This window comes from Tenrec ecaudatus, chromosome 18 (genome assembly GCF_050624435.1).
Source record: "Tenrec ecaudatus isolate mTenEca1 chromosome 18, mTenEca1.hap1, whole genome shotgun sequence".
NCBI lineage: Eukaryota > Metazoa > Chordata > Mammalia > Afrosoricida > Tenrecidae > Tenrec > Tenrec ecaudatus.
Window position 1 is genome coordinate 11,137,458 of NC_134547.1, and position 16,949 is coordinate 11,154,406.

General features: G+C 57.3%; 1 protein-coding gene across 3 annotated transcripts; it reads left to right on the forward strand.

Moving 5' to 3' along the window:
- The first annotated feature begins 2,420 nt into the window (after positions 1-2,420).
- Positions 2,421-11,941, forward strand: BBC3 (BCL2 binding component 3). Of its 3 annotated transcripts, none has more exons than XM_075536834.1 (4): positions 2,421-2,682; positions 6,745-7,024; positions 8,341-8,531; positions 11,344-11,941. In XM_075536834.1, exons 1-4 carry the CDS (start codon positions 2,674-2,676, stop codon positions 11,479-11,481), a joined length of 618 nt encoding a protein of 205 aa, XP_075392949.1. In that variant the 5' UTR covers positions 2,421-2,673; the 3' UTR covers positions 11,482-11,941. The 3 variants fall into 3 exon arrangements, with proteins under 3 accessions (XP_075392949.1, XP_075392951.1, XP_075392950.1); XM_075536836.1 differs by lacking the exon at positions 2,421-2,682 and adding an exon at positions 2,709-2,998; XM_075536835.1 differs by lacking the exon at positions 2,421-2,682 and adding an exon at positions 3,831-4,121.
- Positions 11,942-16,949: the final 5,008 nt, after the last annotated feature.

Consider the following 16,949-nt stretch of genomic DNA (forward strand, 5'->3'; position numbering starts at 1 on the left):
GGTTAAGAATAGTGTGTTAGATAGGGTTCTCTAGAGAGACAAAACCAGATTGCTAGTAATTATATATATCTCTATATAGATATATATAGAGAGATATATAACACATAAAATGAACTGTTAAATTATATCCAGATAGATAGATAATAAAAGAAATTTACAGTTAAATTATAAAGCAGTGAGACACTAGCTGTCCTTTAAGTCTTGAGGGCCGCCAGTTCCTCTTCTGTAGAGAAAGCTGGGCTATATATACCCAGGCAGCAAACAGCAAGGCAGGTCACCAACTGTCACCAAACCAAGCCTGCTTCTCTCCTCAGCCACCCCAACCCCAGGCCTCTCTTTCTCTTCCTCAGACCTTTCTCTCAGGAAACCTTGGTGGTGGCATGGTATAGTCTAATTGGGCTGCAATCCCAGAGGTCTCCATTCAAAACCACCAGCCCTTCCTTGGGAAAAACAAGGCTTTCTACGGAGCTTTCCACTCCCATAAAGAGTGACATTCCTGGAAACTCACAGGGGTTGTTCTACCCTGTCCTATCCGGTAGCTCCGAGTCAACATCCACTTGATGGCCGTGAGTTTGGTTTGGTTTTTGAGAAGGGAACCACACTTTCCAATTAGCCACAGTCCTCACCACTCCCTGTTGCCTATCCTGGCCTCCTTGCTGTCATGGATTTAACACCGGCTTTTAAGTTGCAGTGGCCTGGTCTGGCGAGCTAGGCTCTCAGAATTGAAAAAAGGGGCTACACTAAATGGTACACAGAAAGGGTCTCTACTGGTGACAGTGGGAGTGGCCTGGGAGGCTCTTGGCCCTCCATCTCTGATCCCCACTTAACCCACTTCCACGGAGTCCATCCTGAGCTTATAGTGACCTTATAGGACAGAGTTGAGCCGTCCCCATAGGCTTTTCCACGGCTGTACATGGCCACAGGAGCAGACGGCCTCCTCCTCCTCTCAGGTGGGTTTGGACGGTGACTTTTCAGTTAATGGGCCAACACTGAACTCATTGTACCCCCAGGACTGCTCACTCATCGTCCTGGATTCACACTGCCCTTCGTGTTCTTGTTCTTCTTCAAAATATTCCAGAACTTCTGGCCTGCTGGTGCCTAGCTCTGCACCTTGCTGCGTCTAGCTGGGCCGCCTGAAGATGTGGGTTGTGCCTGGTTCGGAGCTGGAGCTTGGTACCTCCCCCTTCATCACCATCAAGGCAGCTGTAGAACTACAAATTATATGAGTAATAATATGACTACAAGTAATAACAGTCCTGGTGGCATAGTTGTAACGCATTGGGCTGTGATCCACAAGGCCCGCAAGTTCAAATCCACCGGCTCCTGGGGAGAAAGACAGGGCTTTCTACTCCTGTAAAGAGCGACTGTCTTGGAAACCCACAGGGGCAGTTCTACCCTGTCCTACAGGATCCATATGGAGTTGGAATCAACCCGATGACACTGAGTCATTTTGGCTGACCACATGACAGGGATCCCTGGTGGCACTGTGAGATAGGCATTCACTGCTAGCTGCCAGGTTGGTGGTTCAAATCCATCAGCAGCTATGAAGGAGAAAGGTGAGGCTGGGTGTATCCCTTAAATATTTACGGCCTCAGAAACCCTACTTAGGACCACCGTGAATCAGAATCGACTCGACGGCAGTGGGGTTTGGGTTTTTGTAGTCAATGATTTCTCGACATGCTAATAAATGTGTACAGAATTCCTCACACAGCTTTGAACTTGGTGGGAAATAAGCTTGTGAGTTTTTTTTAATAATGCTTTCTTAAGGACTTGTTCTGTGCTCACTATATATACATACTATACTATTTAATATGTTCACTAAACAACCCTTACTATTGACTTGGTGATTCTTAAAAGTATATTTTGTTTCATATTTTAGGCACTAAAAAAAACCCACTCTGGTCAATATTCAGTAAAATAGAAGCTCGGGAAAATCAAGAGCCCCAAGGACAGTTTTTTTGGGGGGGTGGGGAGGATGAAAATGCTTTGCATCTCAGGTGGGGTGGGGTGCCATTGTGTATGCTTGTAAAAACTCGCTGAAGTGTACAGCTTATTGTGCGTGAGAATTTACACACCAATTAAAAACCAAAACAATGAGTGGCTCTCCTGCCCCCCCCCGCCCCCCAAAAAAGGTCAAGTCACAATCTTTGCTTGTTGGGGACTCAGGGTGTGAAAAACAATGCCAGAGGGAGGGAAAGAGCGAGGAAGGAAGGTTGGAAAGGAGGGTGGGATGGAGGAGACTGAAAGGCAGATGAAAAGGGGCCTGTGCTGTGGGTCGGTTGCTGGTGAATGATTCCAACTCCTGGCGCCCCCATGTGTTGTGGACTGGAACTGCTCCCCAGGATTTTCCTGGAGGACGCCGACCGCTGGGCCTTTCTTCAGAGGCACCTCCGGGTGAGTTGGCACGGCTGGATCTTCCTGTTAGTTGTCAAGTGCTTACCCAAAAGGAGTCAGCTGCTTTAGTGACCCATGTTTAAACATCAGGAGCTTTCACTTCAGTTCAGAATTCCCGGCTTCTCTGGGGGAAAGTAAAAAACTCTCACCCTGCCTGAAGGGGGTCAGGGCCTAGTTTGAGATCCTGAACAAGTCCACCTGGGTCAGGCCAGGTGTCCTTTCTCCAACAGCCCAGTGCTGGACACACGGGTATGACCTACCTTCAGCGACACCAAAGCCATGGAAGAGGTAAGAGTGACAGAGAGCCAAGGGGAAGGGAGGGGGGATGGGAAGGACCCCTGGTCACCCCACCACGTCACATCAGATGAGGGAGTGACAATGAGAAACTGAGACCGCAAAGAGAACCGAAAGAGATTGGGGGAGGTTCCTGCAGAGTTTGCCCGGGCATGTCTGTGCCAGGCACCTGGGGTTCCTTCTCTTTGTGGGTCCCTGTCAGATTCATGCTGAACGTGGCCAGGAGCACCAGCTGCCCAGTGGGTCCCATCAGTGGGTCGGTTCGCTAGCAGGACCCGTCACAGCTGTCACTTTGTGACCGTAGGTCGAGGTCAGTCCCTATGTTAGGCTTGATCTCTTGTCTGTCAGGGGGCGGTTTCAGTGCTGAGTCAGCTGTGAGAAAATGTGGGTGTGCCTGTCTAGTCTAGCGCAGGCTGTGTCCTGGTGTCCCTGCAACAGGTGTCTGTCTGTCTGGACGTCCTGGTAAGTGTGTCGGTCCACCAACACCCTGCAGGGAGTGTTTGCTGTTCGGCAAGCTGCTTTCTCCGTGTGTGGGGGTGCCTGTGTGTGCCTGGGTGCCCGCTCAGTGAGACTGCTTGGGAACACAGTTCTCAGTGACTCTGTGTACCCAAGAGTGGACATTGCCCCTATGTCTGGGTGACCCGGCCAGCCGGTCAGAGTGTGTATTTGTGTCTGGGGGGTAAGTGTGAGTGTGTGAGTTCACTTGTCCAGTGCATCTGTGCCACTGTGGCTGTGTGTCTGAGTTGGGACGTCCCCAGTGGCCCGGTCAGCATGTGACCGTTGTGTACCCTGGAGCGCCTGGAGCTGGTCCGCATAGCCTCTTCTGGGAGTGAGTGAGTGAGTGAGTGAGTGAGTGTGTGAGTGAGTGAGTGAGTGAGTGTGTGAGTGTGTGTGTGCCAGTCAGTGTGTCAGTGTGTCAGTGTGTGTGTCCGGCCCGGTCCCTATCTGGGCGCCCCAGCCCGCCAGTGCCCAGGAGCCAGGCCCCTCCCCGTCCCCCGCTGCAGGGAAACCCCCCTCGCCGAGGGGGGGCGCGGCTTGTGCCTGCAAGTCCTGACTTGCCCGCTGCGGGGTCGGGAGGGGGGTGGCGGGCGGGGCCGTGGCGTCACGCGGGGGCGGGGCGTGGGACCCTCCGGGCGGGGCGGGGCGGCTGCTGAGCGCCACCGAGCCGGCGGGCGGGCCTGAGACGCGGCGCGAGCCACATGCGAGCGGGCGCCCAGCGCGGCGCGGTGGCAGCGAGACCAGCGGCGGCGGCCACGCGGCGGACGCGCTTGGAGCAGTAGCAGCGGCGGCGGCAGCAGCAGCAGCAGCCACTGCAGTTAGAGCGACAGCAGCAGCAGCGGCAGCCGCATCCAGCGGCGCTGGCGGGCGCGCCCTCCTGAAGGAAGCCGCCCGCCACCCACCACCATCCCCTCCGGCGTGTTCATGCCCCCGGGGTGAGTTTGCGCCCCACCCCCGAGTCCCCGCTGGCGGCCCCGGGCCAGGCTGGGTGGGCTCCCTGGAGGAGGTGGCAGGAGTGCACCCCGAGAGCCATGGGGGCGCGCTGCAGCCTCCCTTGCCTCCCCCGACCTCCCCGGGGGACCCCGGGCTGGGCGCGCCCGCCGCGCGGCCGGCGCGAAGGGACCGGGCGCCCGGTCCGGGTGCAGGTGCCGCCGCGGTCTGGCGGGTTTGTTTACAAACAATGGGGTGCGGGTTCGGCAGCGCCGCCTGGCGCTCAGTGCCGCCCTGGGGAGGAGCGGCGACCCGGGCCGCCCCGGTCCCCGCAGTCCCCGAGGGGCGGAGGGGTCGGCGAGGAGGGGCGGCCACACCCCGGGCGCGCGCCCGGTGGGGGCGGTGGCAGGGGGCGGCTGGCGGGCCGCGGAGTCTGCGGCTCCTGCGGGCGGGGGCTGCGCCCAGCAACAGCCCGTTATTGGCCCCGCGCTCGGCTGGCGGGCGGGGCGGGCGCACGTGGCGGCGGCGGGGTGGGAGGGGCGGTGACAGCCGAGGGGCGTCTGGGTCCGCCGTGGGAGCACGCGGGTGCGCTGGGTGCTGGAGCTGCAGGTGTCTCGCCTGGGTGTGTGCGCGCGTCTGGCTCCCAGTTTGTGCTGGGCTCTGCGGGGAGGGGAGTGCTGGTGACAGTCCTGGGGACCCGTTGGGGGTGTGTGTGTTGTGTGTTGTGTGTCCGGGTCTGCCGTGCCCATAGGATGGGTGTCCTGTTTCTGTGTGATTCTGCGTGTGTGTGTGTGTGTGTGTGTGTGTGTGTGTGTGTGTGTGTGTTTGAGAGAGAGACAGAGAGACCGTCCCGGGTGTTGCCATCGCTCTGGGTTGCCTGCCTGTGTGTAGCACGCTGAGGTGCTGTTTGTGATACCTGCTGGGGGGAGTTGGTTCATGTATGCCCTGCCCCTATGAGGGCTGTCACCATTAGGGCTTGCGTGTGCTGCTGGGACCGCCGTGGGCTGCGTGTGTGTGTGTGTGCCATGCCTGAGTGTGCTGTTTCTCCTTGTGCTGGTGGCTTGTCTCTATGTCTTATCTGTTGGTGGCTGCCTCTCTATCTCCCGAGGGGCGGGGGGAGGGGGGGAGTTTGTAAAAGGGGTACCTGCAGAATGCCAACGTTTGTCTTCTGACCAGGTGTCTGTGTGAGTCCTGTGTATGTGTGTGTGTGTGGTGGGGAGTTGTCTCGTTCAATCGCTGCTCCATGGTGGTTTTTGCCTGTGTCTGGCAGGCATTGACGTGTGGGAATTGGGGACCATCGGTGTATGGGGTTTGTGTAGTCGGTGGCTATTGCTCCCTGCCTCTCGGAATCTGTGTGTGTGTGTGTGTGCGTGTGTGTGTGTGCTGAGAGGCTTGTCTCTGAGATGGGCTGGCTCATGTGTGTCATGTGGGCTGCGTGTGTGGAGTGTTTATGTCAGTCACGTGAGATCAATGTTTCTATCGGAGCTGTGCAGGATTAGAGTTAGCTGCTTGTGCCTTTCTCTCTCTCTCTCTCTCTCTCTCTCTCTCTCTCTCTGTGACAGTTGGTGAGGGTCTTGGAGAATCCAGAGGCTCCTATAGGTGCTTGAGGCTGGTGTGTGTGTGTGTGTGTGTGTGTGTGTGTGTGTGTGTGTGTGAGGGGCTGTGTGAGTGACCTGTGTGGGCACATATCTGGGCGTAAGGACATGTGTCCGTGTGGTGTGTGCCCTGGGGTCTGAGTGCCTGCTGGGTGGGTGTTCCCCGGTGGTGTGAGTCTGTGTCTGTTTGGGGTTGATGGGCTTGCAGTTCAGTCCTGGGATGTGCAGGTCAGGTCTAGGGGTTGTGTGGGTGTGGATGTGGGTGTGAGGATCAGGGTCTGTGTGTCCCCTGGGCTTGTCTGTGGGGGTTGGGCAGCTTGTAGATGTGGGCAGGGGCTTGGGCTAGCTTGTTTGGGCTGGGGGTATGGCCCTCAAGTCGTATCTGTCCACAGATTGGTCTGAAAGTGTGTGTGTTCTCACTGTTGGTATGCACATGGCTGGTGGGGAGGGAAGCCAAGCTGGGGCCTGTGTGAGTACTTTGTGTGTGTGTGTGCTCGTGTATGTGGGGCACACTGCTGGTGCATAAACACTCAAGCACCCCCTTCACCCCAAGGTCCTCTCTAGCGGGGAGAATCCCTGTGTGAGGTGCCCTCCATGTGTGTTCATGCCTCTGTTCCAGAAGTTTCCATAACCAGTCTATGTCTAGTTCAATCCCAGTCTGGGTGGGTTTATGTTATGGTATAACCGTGATAGAACACACACACACACACACACATCACCCCCACCCACCCCCTGCCAGGCCTGTCCATCAAGTCTGTTGGGGACTCTCTTACTTGCTGTGAGAGTTGCAGTCTGCAGCTAAGCCATGTGCAGGCTGACCCAGTCCCTGCCCCATGTCAGCCTTGGCTGGGGGGGTGGGATGTCCAGTGTGAGCCCCTGTGGGTTGCGCTCAGGCCCCCCACCCCCACCTCCATCCCCCCCACCCCGTGTGTTCATTACCGGGTGCTCCTGCGGGTCGAGTGTGTGTACCATGGGGCCCTTCGCCCCCTGCACTGCAGTCCCCTCTGACCTGCCCCTCCCCTGTGTCCCGCAGGCTCCAGGGCGCGCCATGGCCCGCGCACGCCAGGAGGGCAGCTCCCCGGAGCCTGTAGAAGGCTTAGCTCGCGACAGCCCGCGCCCCTTCCCGCTTGGCCGCCTGGTGCCCTCGGCCGTGTCCTGTGGCCTGTGTGAGTCTGGACTGCCCGCCGCCCCCGCCCTGCTGCCTGCCGCCTACCTCTGTGCCCCCACCGCCCCGCCTGCAGTCCCCGCCGCCCTGGGGGCCCCCCGCTGGCCTGGAGGTCCCCGAAGCCGGCCGCGAGGCCCGCGCCCCGACGGTGAGTGTTTGTCCCATGCCCGGAAGCCAAAGAGGGAGACGCGGGGAAGTGGGAGCGAAGTGGGTTGGAGGGGGGGCGGGGGCAGGGGAGCCGGCCACGGGTAGGGTGTGGCCAGTGTGGTCTTTGTGCTGCTAGAAGCAGGAAGACCGACTGGGAGGCGGTGTGGGGGGAGAGGCCCAGTGGGAAGTCCCTTTTGGAATCCGACTGCTGTCCCGAAGTTGCCAACAGGCCACGGCCCCTTCCGGGGCATCGGGCCACAGCTGTCTCTCCAACTGGGTCTCCTGGGGACTGAAGTTGGAGTAGGGTGGGCAAGTGGGGGGACAGGCCCCTCTGGAAGTGGGGTGGCCCCGTGCCTTTATTACACCTCTGGCCAGGCTCGGGCCCTCTGCGCCTACCCGGAGGAAGGAGAGGGGGAGGGGCTATTGTGTGGGGAAATTCCCCTCGGGGCGGGGTGAGTCGTGGCGACCGAAGGGTTAAAGGTCCCCTGCCGGATGGGCTGTTAACCCTGTGCTGCCCGGGGAGCCTCTGTCCTACTGGCCAGCCTGCCCAGTGGCAAAGAAAGGACAGCCATTTCCGAGGAGGTGGGGTAAGAGAAAACTTCTCAGGCACCGTCCAGGCCGTGGGGGAGGGCGTCCCACAGTCCAGAGCCGGCTCACAGCTGGGGAAACTGAGGCTCTGGCTCCTACACGCCTAGGGTCAGGGAGACCGCCTTCCCCATCACCTCTAGGCTGGAGGGAAGTCCTGGGAACTCAGACGGGAGGGAGGTTGGGAGGGAGCTAGCACCAAGCTCCCCCTCCCTCCCCCCCCTCCAGCACGGTCCCCAGAGGCGGCCAGAGTCTGGCCTTCTGGTCTCCGTCCCAGCCACATCCGGGGGCGTGGCTTCATCGCGGTCTGGCTGGACGAGGCCGCGAGACCTGAGGCTGGTGACTCTGGGTGGGGTCAGTGGCGGTATCCCGGGGTGACCTTCCCAGGGTGGGCCTCAGTTTTCCTCGTCTGTCAAATGGGACTGGCAGTGTTGTTGCCCCCACTCCCCTCCCGCCTCTGGGGGATCGAAGCCCGCAGATCGGCCTAAAGGAAGGGCTTGCAGGCAGGCTGGACCGGGCAGACCGCGGGAAGACCTCGTGTCCTGGTCCCTGTGGTCAGGGGCTGCCAGTGGGCCTCAGATGGGGCGGGAGTCGCTAGAAATGAGGCTGGGAGCGGAAGGAAAGCCAGGCGTTTGGAAGCTCCCTTTGCCACCCGCGTCTCCGGGCCCCCAGGGGCCCCTCGCAGGCCGGGAGGCGAGGCGGGTGCTGACCTTGCCCCTCGGTCTCCCCCAGGTCCTCAGCCCTCCCTCTCGCTGGCGGAGCCACACTTGGAGTCGCCCGTGCCCAGCGCCCCGGGGGCCCTGGCGGGCGGCCCCACCCAGGCGGCCCCGGGAGTGCGTGGCGAGGAGCAACAGTGGGCCCGAGAGATCGGGGCCCAGCTGCGGCGGATGGCCGACGACCTCAACGCCCAGTACGAGCGGCGGGTGAGTCTGGGGGAGGGGTAGACGGCAGGTGGGGCTTCCCGCCGGGGCGGGGGCGAGGCTGCAGGAGGCCCCGCCAGATGTGCCGCAGCTGCCGCCCCGCGTGGCGGGGTCGCGGCGGGGACAGGCAGGTGGATGCGGAGGGCGGGGGTGGGCGGCGGCAGCTCGCCGAGCTGCCCGCAAGGCCCGCTGGCACGGCACGGCACGGCGCGGCAGGGCACGGCGGCCGGAGCGCTGCGGCAGCGCGGACTGGGGCGGCGCGGGGCGGCGCGGCGCCTATAACCCGGGCTATTTATAGCCGGTGAGTCAGCACAGGCGCGCGGCCGCGCCCGCCCCGCCCCGGCCCGCAGGAGGAGGGCGGGGCGCCGCGAAGCCCCGCCCCCTGGAGAGCCCCCCCCCCTAAACCACAAAACGCCCACCCCCTAGCTTTAGCCAATCCGAGGAGGACACCCACGCCGCTTGCTTATTCGGGTGCGGGTGGGGGCAACGTCGAATTGGCAGATGCAGGGTGGTGTAAGTTTTTTTTTTTTTTACAACAATGAAGCGCACTTTATTGAGGATGGGATTTGTTCAGCGGTTCAGGTGTGTGTGCAGTTACTCATTAACAGGGTGTCCTCGGCGGAGGAGAGGTTTTTAAAACGATGAGTGGCAAGTGGGGGAAAAAAATTAAAATGTCAGCTAGAAATGCCGCTTATAGAGATGCTAGGTAGAGATCCTTGATTAAAATAAAGCGTTCAAAGAAACACGTGCGTGCGCGCGCACGACTTGGGAGCTTCAAAAAGTACGTGGGAAAATGGAATGAAATGATACTGGCCTTTTTCCATGAATATTTTGAATCCCCTCATGGGTTGATCAGGCCCGAGACAATGCTGTCTGGGTTGTAGTTTTAGCTCCATAGGGTGGCAGCCTCACTGCCTACCGAGTCCATTCTGACTCCCAGCGCCTCTATAGGACAGGGTGGCAGTGTCCCTGTGGGATTCTGAGACTGTAATTCTATATGGGAGTAGAAAGCCTCCTCTTTCTCCCAAGGATCCACTGGTGGTTTCGAACTCCTGGCCTTGTGGTTAGCAGCCCAATACCTAAACCATTACACCAGCAGGGCTCTTTCCTGAGTTTCCTCAAGAGCCAGCAGTTCCACACCCAGGGCTCTACCCAAAGGAACTCTGGTAGTGTAGTGGGTTAGGCATCGGGCTACGAACTGCAAGGTCAGTAGTTCAAAACCAGTAGCCACTGTGTGGAAGAAAAATGGAGTCTCAGAAATTCAAAAGAGCCACTTGCCCCACCCAGTAGGGTCCTTACAGTGTCAGCATTGGTTTGAGTCAATTGACAGGGAGCTTGTTATTTTTGTGGTTTGGTTTTGAGTTCTACGGTCACCATGAGCTGGAATTGACACGATGGCTGTGCATTCGAGCGGTTCGGACGTGGGCTACTTGCATAAAGGTGGGCAGTCCAAAGGCACCCAAGGTCCCACGGGAGAAAGACCTGGCAATCAATTCCTGTCAAAATTTAAAAGTAAAAGAAGAAAGACCAACCCAACGGCCGTCGAGTTGATTCGGACCCATAACGACCCTCCAGGACAGGGTAGAACTGTCCTGTGGGGTTCCCAGACTGTAGCTGCCTACCGAAGCAAGCAGCCTCATGTTTCTGCCTCGGCGTGGCTGGTGGATTCAAACTGCTGACCTTGCGGTTAGCCCAGCGTGTAACCATTATGCCACAGGGCATTTAGACAATCAGAGGGTTTGTAAACCTCTGGCCAAACTCGCCTGCCCCACAAGACGATCCCTGGTGACCTCGTTACTACTTGGGCTGCTAACTGCAGGGTCAGCAGTTCCAGCCCACCAGAGGCTCCTCAGGAGAAAGATCAGACTGCCTGCTCCCATAAAGATTTACAGCCTCAGAAATCCACAGGGCAGACCGTCTCCCTCCCATAGGGTCCCTGGGAGTCAAAATGGAGTTCTGTTTTCTGACCTGTTTGTGTGGGCCAGATATGCACATTAAGGACATGCTCCATTCAGCAGCATCCCACCATGCCTGCATTCTCTTAGTGCCCTTGCGTATTTCCCGTGGACGGACGTGTAAGGTGACTATTGACTGCCACATGTCCGTGTCCCTCTTGGCTCACACAAATGAGGTCCACAGGTCCCTCAGGGTCGATATGTGAGGGGTTGGGTCTAGGAGGTCGTGCCAGGTGGGTGACAATGGAAGGCTTCTGAACGCATCCAATCTGACAGTCCTTGTCCTGGCTTGAAAGAGTTGGTGGGCAACTCTTGGCCCAAGGGTGTCCCCTGGCGGTCTGGTTTCTGATGAGACTCAAGCGGTCCAGCTTGATACAGGGCCACTTGGGCGGAGGGGTGGAAGTCAATTGCCTTCTCGTCTGGACCCTCGCCTTCCACCCCCGCGTGTGAGTGGAATCATGACGCTGCTTTCCATGGTTGATCTGTTGGCTGTAGATCGCCAAGCGTTTCTTCCCGGGCACTTCGGGGTCGACGCCCAATCTGCTACCCAGTCAAGGCCAACTCATGGTCGAAGGACTCTTTCACAGGGGTCACCCGATTCATCACAGTAGCAAAATGACAGTGATGAAGTAGCAACGAAAATAAAATTATGGTGCGGGGGTGTTCCCCACAACACGAGGAACTGTATGAAAGGGTCTCGGCATGAGGAAGGTGCTGCTCTAGAGAGCTTCTGAGGCTCCATCTTTTCGGGAGCAGCCAGCCTCATCTTTATCCCCTGGAGGGACTGGTAGGTTTGAACCGCCGACCTTGCTGTGGGGTTAGTGACCTAATGTCACCCTCTCTTTTTCTTCTCTCCCCAGAGACAGGAAGAGCAGCAGCGGCATCGCCCCTCGCCCTGGAGGGTCCTGTACAATCTTATCCTGGGACTTCTGCCCTTACCCAGGGGCCATGGCGGAGGTGGCGGCGGCGGTGTTGCCCCGGAGATGGAGCCCAATTAGGTGCTTGTGCCCGCTCAGTGGCCATCAGGGACTTTGGGGGGCAGGCTCCCTCCACTCCTGACGCCCCAGCTAGTGTGGGGGACTGTTTCTGCACCATGTAGCATACTGGACTAGCGGCCCTGCAGCGCCCCCCCCGGCCTCGTCCGGCGGGGAAGGGCCTAACGGAGACCTGGACTCCTGGGTCCCTGGCCGCTCTTGACGCCAGGAAGGGCGGGACTTCTGAAAGCGGCGGTGACCCAGGCAGGTGGGGACCTCGCCACCAGCCTCTGCCACGCCCACCACCATCTCAGGAAAGACTGCCGGTGCTGGCTGCCTGTTCCAGCTGTAGGGGTGACATTGAGGGGGGTCTTCCTCCCCAGTGCTCCTTCCCTTTGGGTCTGGCCTCAGGCCCCTGGTGCTTCCCCCCCTCCTTTTGGGGAGGGGGCCCGTGAAGAACAAATGAGCCACACATGACCACTAACTTCCTGGAGCCAGAGGAGGGGGCGTGTTGGAGGACCCCGGCCCAGCGCCCCGCCATCTGGCCTGAGCCATGGGCGGGTGGAGGGCTTACCTGCATCACCTTTGGTGGTGGGAGGGGGGAGTGGCCAGGAGGGGCCCAGACTGTGAATCCTGTGCTCTGCCCACGACCACCCCCTTGGTTCTATCCCCCCCTGACACACCCCATTGCCCCCATCCATAGGTTTAGCGAGCACGGGTGACCACTGCATTCTTTTGGGGGGTGGGAGGTCTTGGCAGAAGCCGCCCCAGCCTTGGTGCTGGGCGGGGAGGATGGGGAGTCAGGGAGGGGGGTTCTCGGAGGAGGGAAGAAGTCTGGGAGCGGGGAGGGGGGCCCAGTCTGTAAAATACTGTATATGCACTGCTGTAGATACCGGAATGGATTTTCTGTACATGTTTGGTTAATTTTTTTTGTACATGATTTTTGTATGTTTCCTTTTCAATAAAATCAGATTGGAACCGTGGACACCCTTTCTGCCCACCTTCCGGGAGGCCTGGCCAGGCCGATGCAAACTCATCACTTCCTTGGAAATCCCTGTCTTGGGTGGGGGCAGGGGGCAGGGTGGCTCAGGGCCTCCAAGTGAGAGTCCTCACTGGTCATGAGGAAGCTCAGAGAAATGACCCTTCTCAAAACCAAACTCACTGCCATCGAGTCGATGCCGATTCCCAGCAAGCCTATAGAAGGGTATCCCTTGCTTTTGAGGGGTTCTGGGAGCAGATACCCTCATATTTTGCCCTCGGTGGGTGTGAACCGCCCAAGAGGAGCTTCCCAAACTCACCGCTCTGGGGTAAGGTCCAACCCCCCAGGAGAGAGTGGGATCGACCCTGCGGGATTGCAAGGCAGTCAATATTTGGAGGAGTAGAAAGCCTCATCTTCCCTAAGGAGCAGCCAGTGGGTTCGAACTGCCAATGCTGAGGATTCAGGAGTGGTTACTCTCTGGGAAGGGACACGTGGAGATCGATGACATCAGTGTGGGCCGTGCAGCCGAACATTTAATGAACTTACCCATAATGTGAGGACAAGGACGGATCCCTGGTGGCACCATGGTTACCCACCCGCCGGCCTGTGATCCGCAAGGTTGGCAGTCCGAAACCCCCCGTAACTCCTCGCAGTGGACTCGCTGGCAGAGAGTTTGGGGTTTGAGGATTCTACGCGCTCCCTTTGGCTGGAACGGAAATGGTGTGTGCTGTCTAGTCAACTAAACCACAAGAGAAAGACAAGGTTTTCCAGGTCTACCCTATCCCATAGGGTCACAGTGAGTCGGCATTGACTCAATAGCAGTGAGTTCGTTTTGCTTTTATTTCAGCTGGGACTGAGATTCTCCGGGGGGGGCCTGGGATGTCCCTTGGCATTGGTGACGTCAAGGGCCTTATGTGCCCCTCGGGCCCGGCGTTTAGGTGAATGAACCCAAAACGCAAACGCACTGCCATCGCGTTAATTCCGATCCATGGCGACTCCGTAAGACAGGGTGGAACTGCTTCTGTGGGTTTCCGAGACGGGAACTCTTTACTGGAGTAGAAAGCCTTGCCTTTCTCCCGCGGTTTAGTTGAACAGACAACACAAACCGTTTATATTTTGCCCAAAGGGAACTGGTTGTGGAATCCCTAAACCCCAAACACCAATCTCTCTGCCGTCAGGCCCACTGTGAGCCTATCAGACGTGACAGGACAGGACAGGACAGGACTGCCCTGTGGGTTTCCAAGACTGTAGCCATAAGGCGGGGCTTCTCAGCCTTCCTCAGGCCACGACCCTTTCATACACTTCCTCATGTGATTGTGACCCCCTCCAACCATGACATTATTTTCGTTGCGACTTCATCACTGTTATTTTGCTACTGTGATGAATCGGGAGACCCCTGTGAAAGGGTTGTTTGATGTCTTCCCCAAAGGGGTCGGGACCCACAGGTTGAGAACCGCTGCTCTAAGGGCACAGCCAGCCTCATCTTTCTCCCGGAAGCAGCTGGTAGGTTCAAACCAGTGACCTTTCTGTAGGCAGTCCAAAGCTTAGCCTACTGTTAGCCCCATCTTTCTCCCAACGACGAGCTTCTGGTGGTTTGGAACTGCTGACCATGCGGCTCATAGCCCAGTTCGTCACCACTACACATTACATACAGGGGCAGGGGGGGTGAGGGGAGGGGGAGAGTCATTCTACACAAGAAATTGGCAGGAAACCTCATCGAGCTGAAGATGCAGGTAACGGATCCCACTGTGTACGCTCCGGGCTTTGGCAGGAAGTGGAGGTGTGCCTGGGCGTGTCCAGGGTAAGCGGGTGGCCAGTGCCCAACACCAGCCAGTGGCCACCAGCCGCCAGAGAATAGGTCAAGTCTGATCACGTCTATCACAAGACAGAACAGTGCGTAGCAGTGAGGGACAGTGACCCAGACAGGCTGGGCAGCAGGCTCAGCAGCGGGAACAGAGGGAGGGTTTATGGGTTTGTTAACGCTACGCAGTCCCTCATGGTCTCCTCCAGTGTCATCATGTGATCACCACGCAGAAACGGCGCCCAAAGAGGCGAAGCTCTGCTTAGTGCCCACTTGGGTGCACACCGCCTCTTCGGTAAAAGGGGCAAGGCTGGCGGTTAGTTTGAGACCACCTGCAGGAGAAAGAGGACACGTTTTATTCCCCTAAGGACACAGACACGTTGCGCTGGGTCAGTCTACCCCAGGAGACCTCTTTAAAGTGTTGACAAGCATGGGTGTGGGACTTCGAGGACTCCGGCGCCCCTGGCCCAACCATGGTGATGTTCGACCGCCCCATATACATGTGCAAGCTAGACAGTGACTAGGGGAGCCGGAAGAAAAATCGATGCATTTGTGTTACGGTGCTGGCGAAGAATATTGAAAGTACCTTGGACCGCCAAGAGAACGAACAAATCCATCTTGGAAGAAGTACAACCAGAGGCTCTGGATTTGTACAAAGCCTGGTCTTTCTCTTGTTCATTGGTCATTACATTAAAAAAAATAAACTCACTGCCATTGAATCGACGCCGATATTCATAGCCACTCTGTAGGAAGGACATGGTAGAAATGTCCCTGTGGGTTTCCAAGACTATTAACTCATTTCAAGAGAAGGCTGCCTCACCCTTTCCCCAAGGAGCAGCTGGTGGTGTTGAAGTGCTGACCTTACATTGAACAGCCCGACACAACCCCCACCCCCTACCCCACCCCCAGCAGCCGCCACCAGGGCTCCCTCGTTAGTCATTAGGGAGATACACATTGAAACCACAAGGAGATGGCACTTCCTTCCCTGGAATGCCTCAGGAGGGTGTGCAAACTTGGCCTGAACCAGAGGGACGACAGCAAATGGAGTAGCTGCTGTTGGGAAGGTCGGGGGCTCCTGACAAAGCCAAGCACCGACGTCACATAGAAGCAGTGACAAAAATGTGGACGCCCATGCCCCACCCCACCCCCAACACCATTCACAAGAGCCAAAAGTTGTCTATCAGCAGATCAATGGAGAAATGGAATGCGCTACATGCAGCCAATGGAAAAGTAGATGAAATCAAATCCCCAGCCTTCAAGTAGGCATCATGACCCCACAGAGGGCTTCCCTCTCACTCATGCACTTCCATCGAGTCAATGCTGACTCATAGTGACACCTCCAACTGTTTATAGGAGTAGAAAGCCCAGTTTTTCTCCCGAGGAGCTGCTGGTGGTATTGAACTGCTGACCATGCAGATGGGAGCCCAGCGCACAACCACAGCACCACCTAGGCTCCCAGAAAGCAAATGGTTCCAGGGAGCAGCAAACAGCCTGATCCTCTCTTGCAGAGGAGCTGGTGGGTTTTGAACTACTGACCTTACGGTTAGCAGCCTGACCTACAGCACCTTTCATCCGTAAAGAGGGATGGAGTCCGGACGCACCCTACCTACCACATGGGTGGATCCCGAGGACATGATCCAGAGAGAAATCGGTGAAAGAAGCTAAAGGGTGACAATGAATTTGGTGGCACATGCAGACGTAGAGGCATCAAAGGTAAATGGCTTTGGGGACCAGGCACAGGAAGGAGGCGGGGAAAGGAGTCTTAGCATGGGCGTCCTGAGTGGCTCTTAACGAGGGCAGCGGGCTCATTTGGAGATGAATAGAGGGCATGGTGGGATGGTTGTTCAGGAAACATAAACGTCAATGATCACGGAATCCTTCATGTAAAATAGGGGGAACTGGCGAATGGTTACACACACACAACGCACACAAGAGGTTTCACAAAGTTCGTGGGAAATAAAAAAATCATGGAAATTTCCCACATACTTCTTGAAGTCCTCTCATACATAGATTTGTACATATGTGTCTATATATGCATAGCTACATAAAGTATGTCTATCACACACACACACACACACACACACACACACACACAAAGGCCTTGTGGCACATTGGGCTGCTAACTAAGAGGTTATCAGTTCAAATCCACCAGCCATCCCTCAGGAGAACGAGGTGGCTGTCTGCTTCTGTAAAGATTTCCAGCCTCGGAAACCCTGCAGACCAGTTCCGTTCTGTCCTATAGAGCCGCTATGAGCAGAACTGACTCGACAGCAGTTTTTTTCCCTCCTTCGCGTGTGCGCGCACACACACATGCACACACAGCTGTAAAAAGCTTGTGGACCAACGGAAGATGATAGACTCTTTCTACAAAGTTTTTGAAGCCCGTAGATAGGTGTATAGAGCTGTCCATCGCATAACCACTATGTCATCAGGGTTCACGTGTGTGTGTGTTGTAATTGTTTTCACGGGAAAGTAACTTTTCAAGTCTGCCAGACACTGGCCCAAAATCTGCAAGCACAGAACCTGGGGCTGCAAGGAGTCTGAGGAAGTCTGAACCTGGGGCTGCAAGGAGACTGAGGAGGTCTGAACCTGGGGCTGCAAGGAGACTGAGGAGGTCTGAACCTGGGGCTGCAAGGAGTCTGAGGTCTGAACCTGGGGCTGCAAGGAGACTGAGGAGGTCTGAACCTGGGGCTGCAAGGAGTCTGAGGAGGT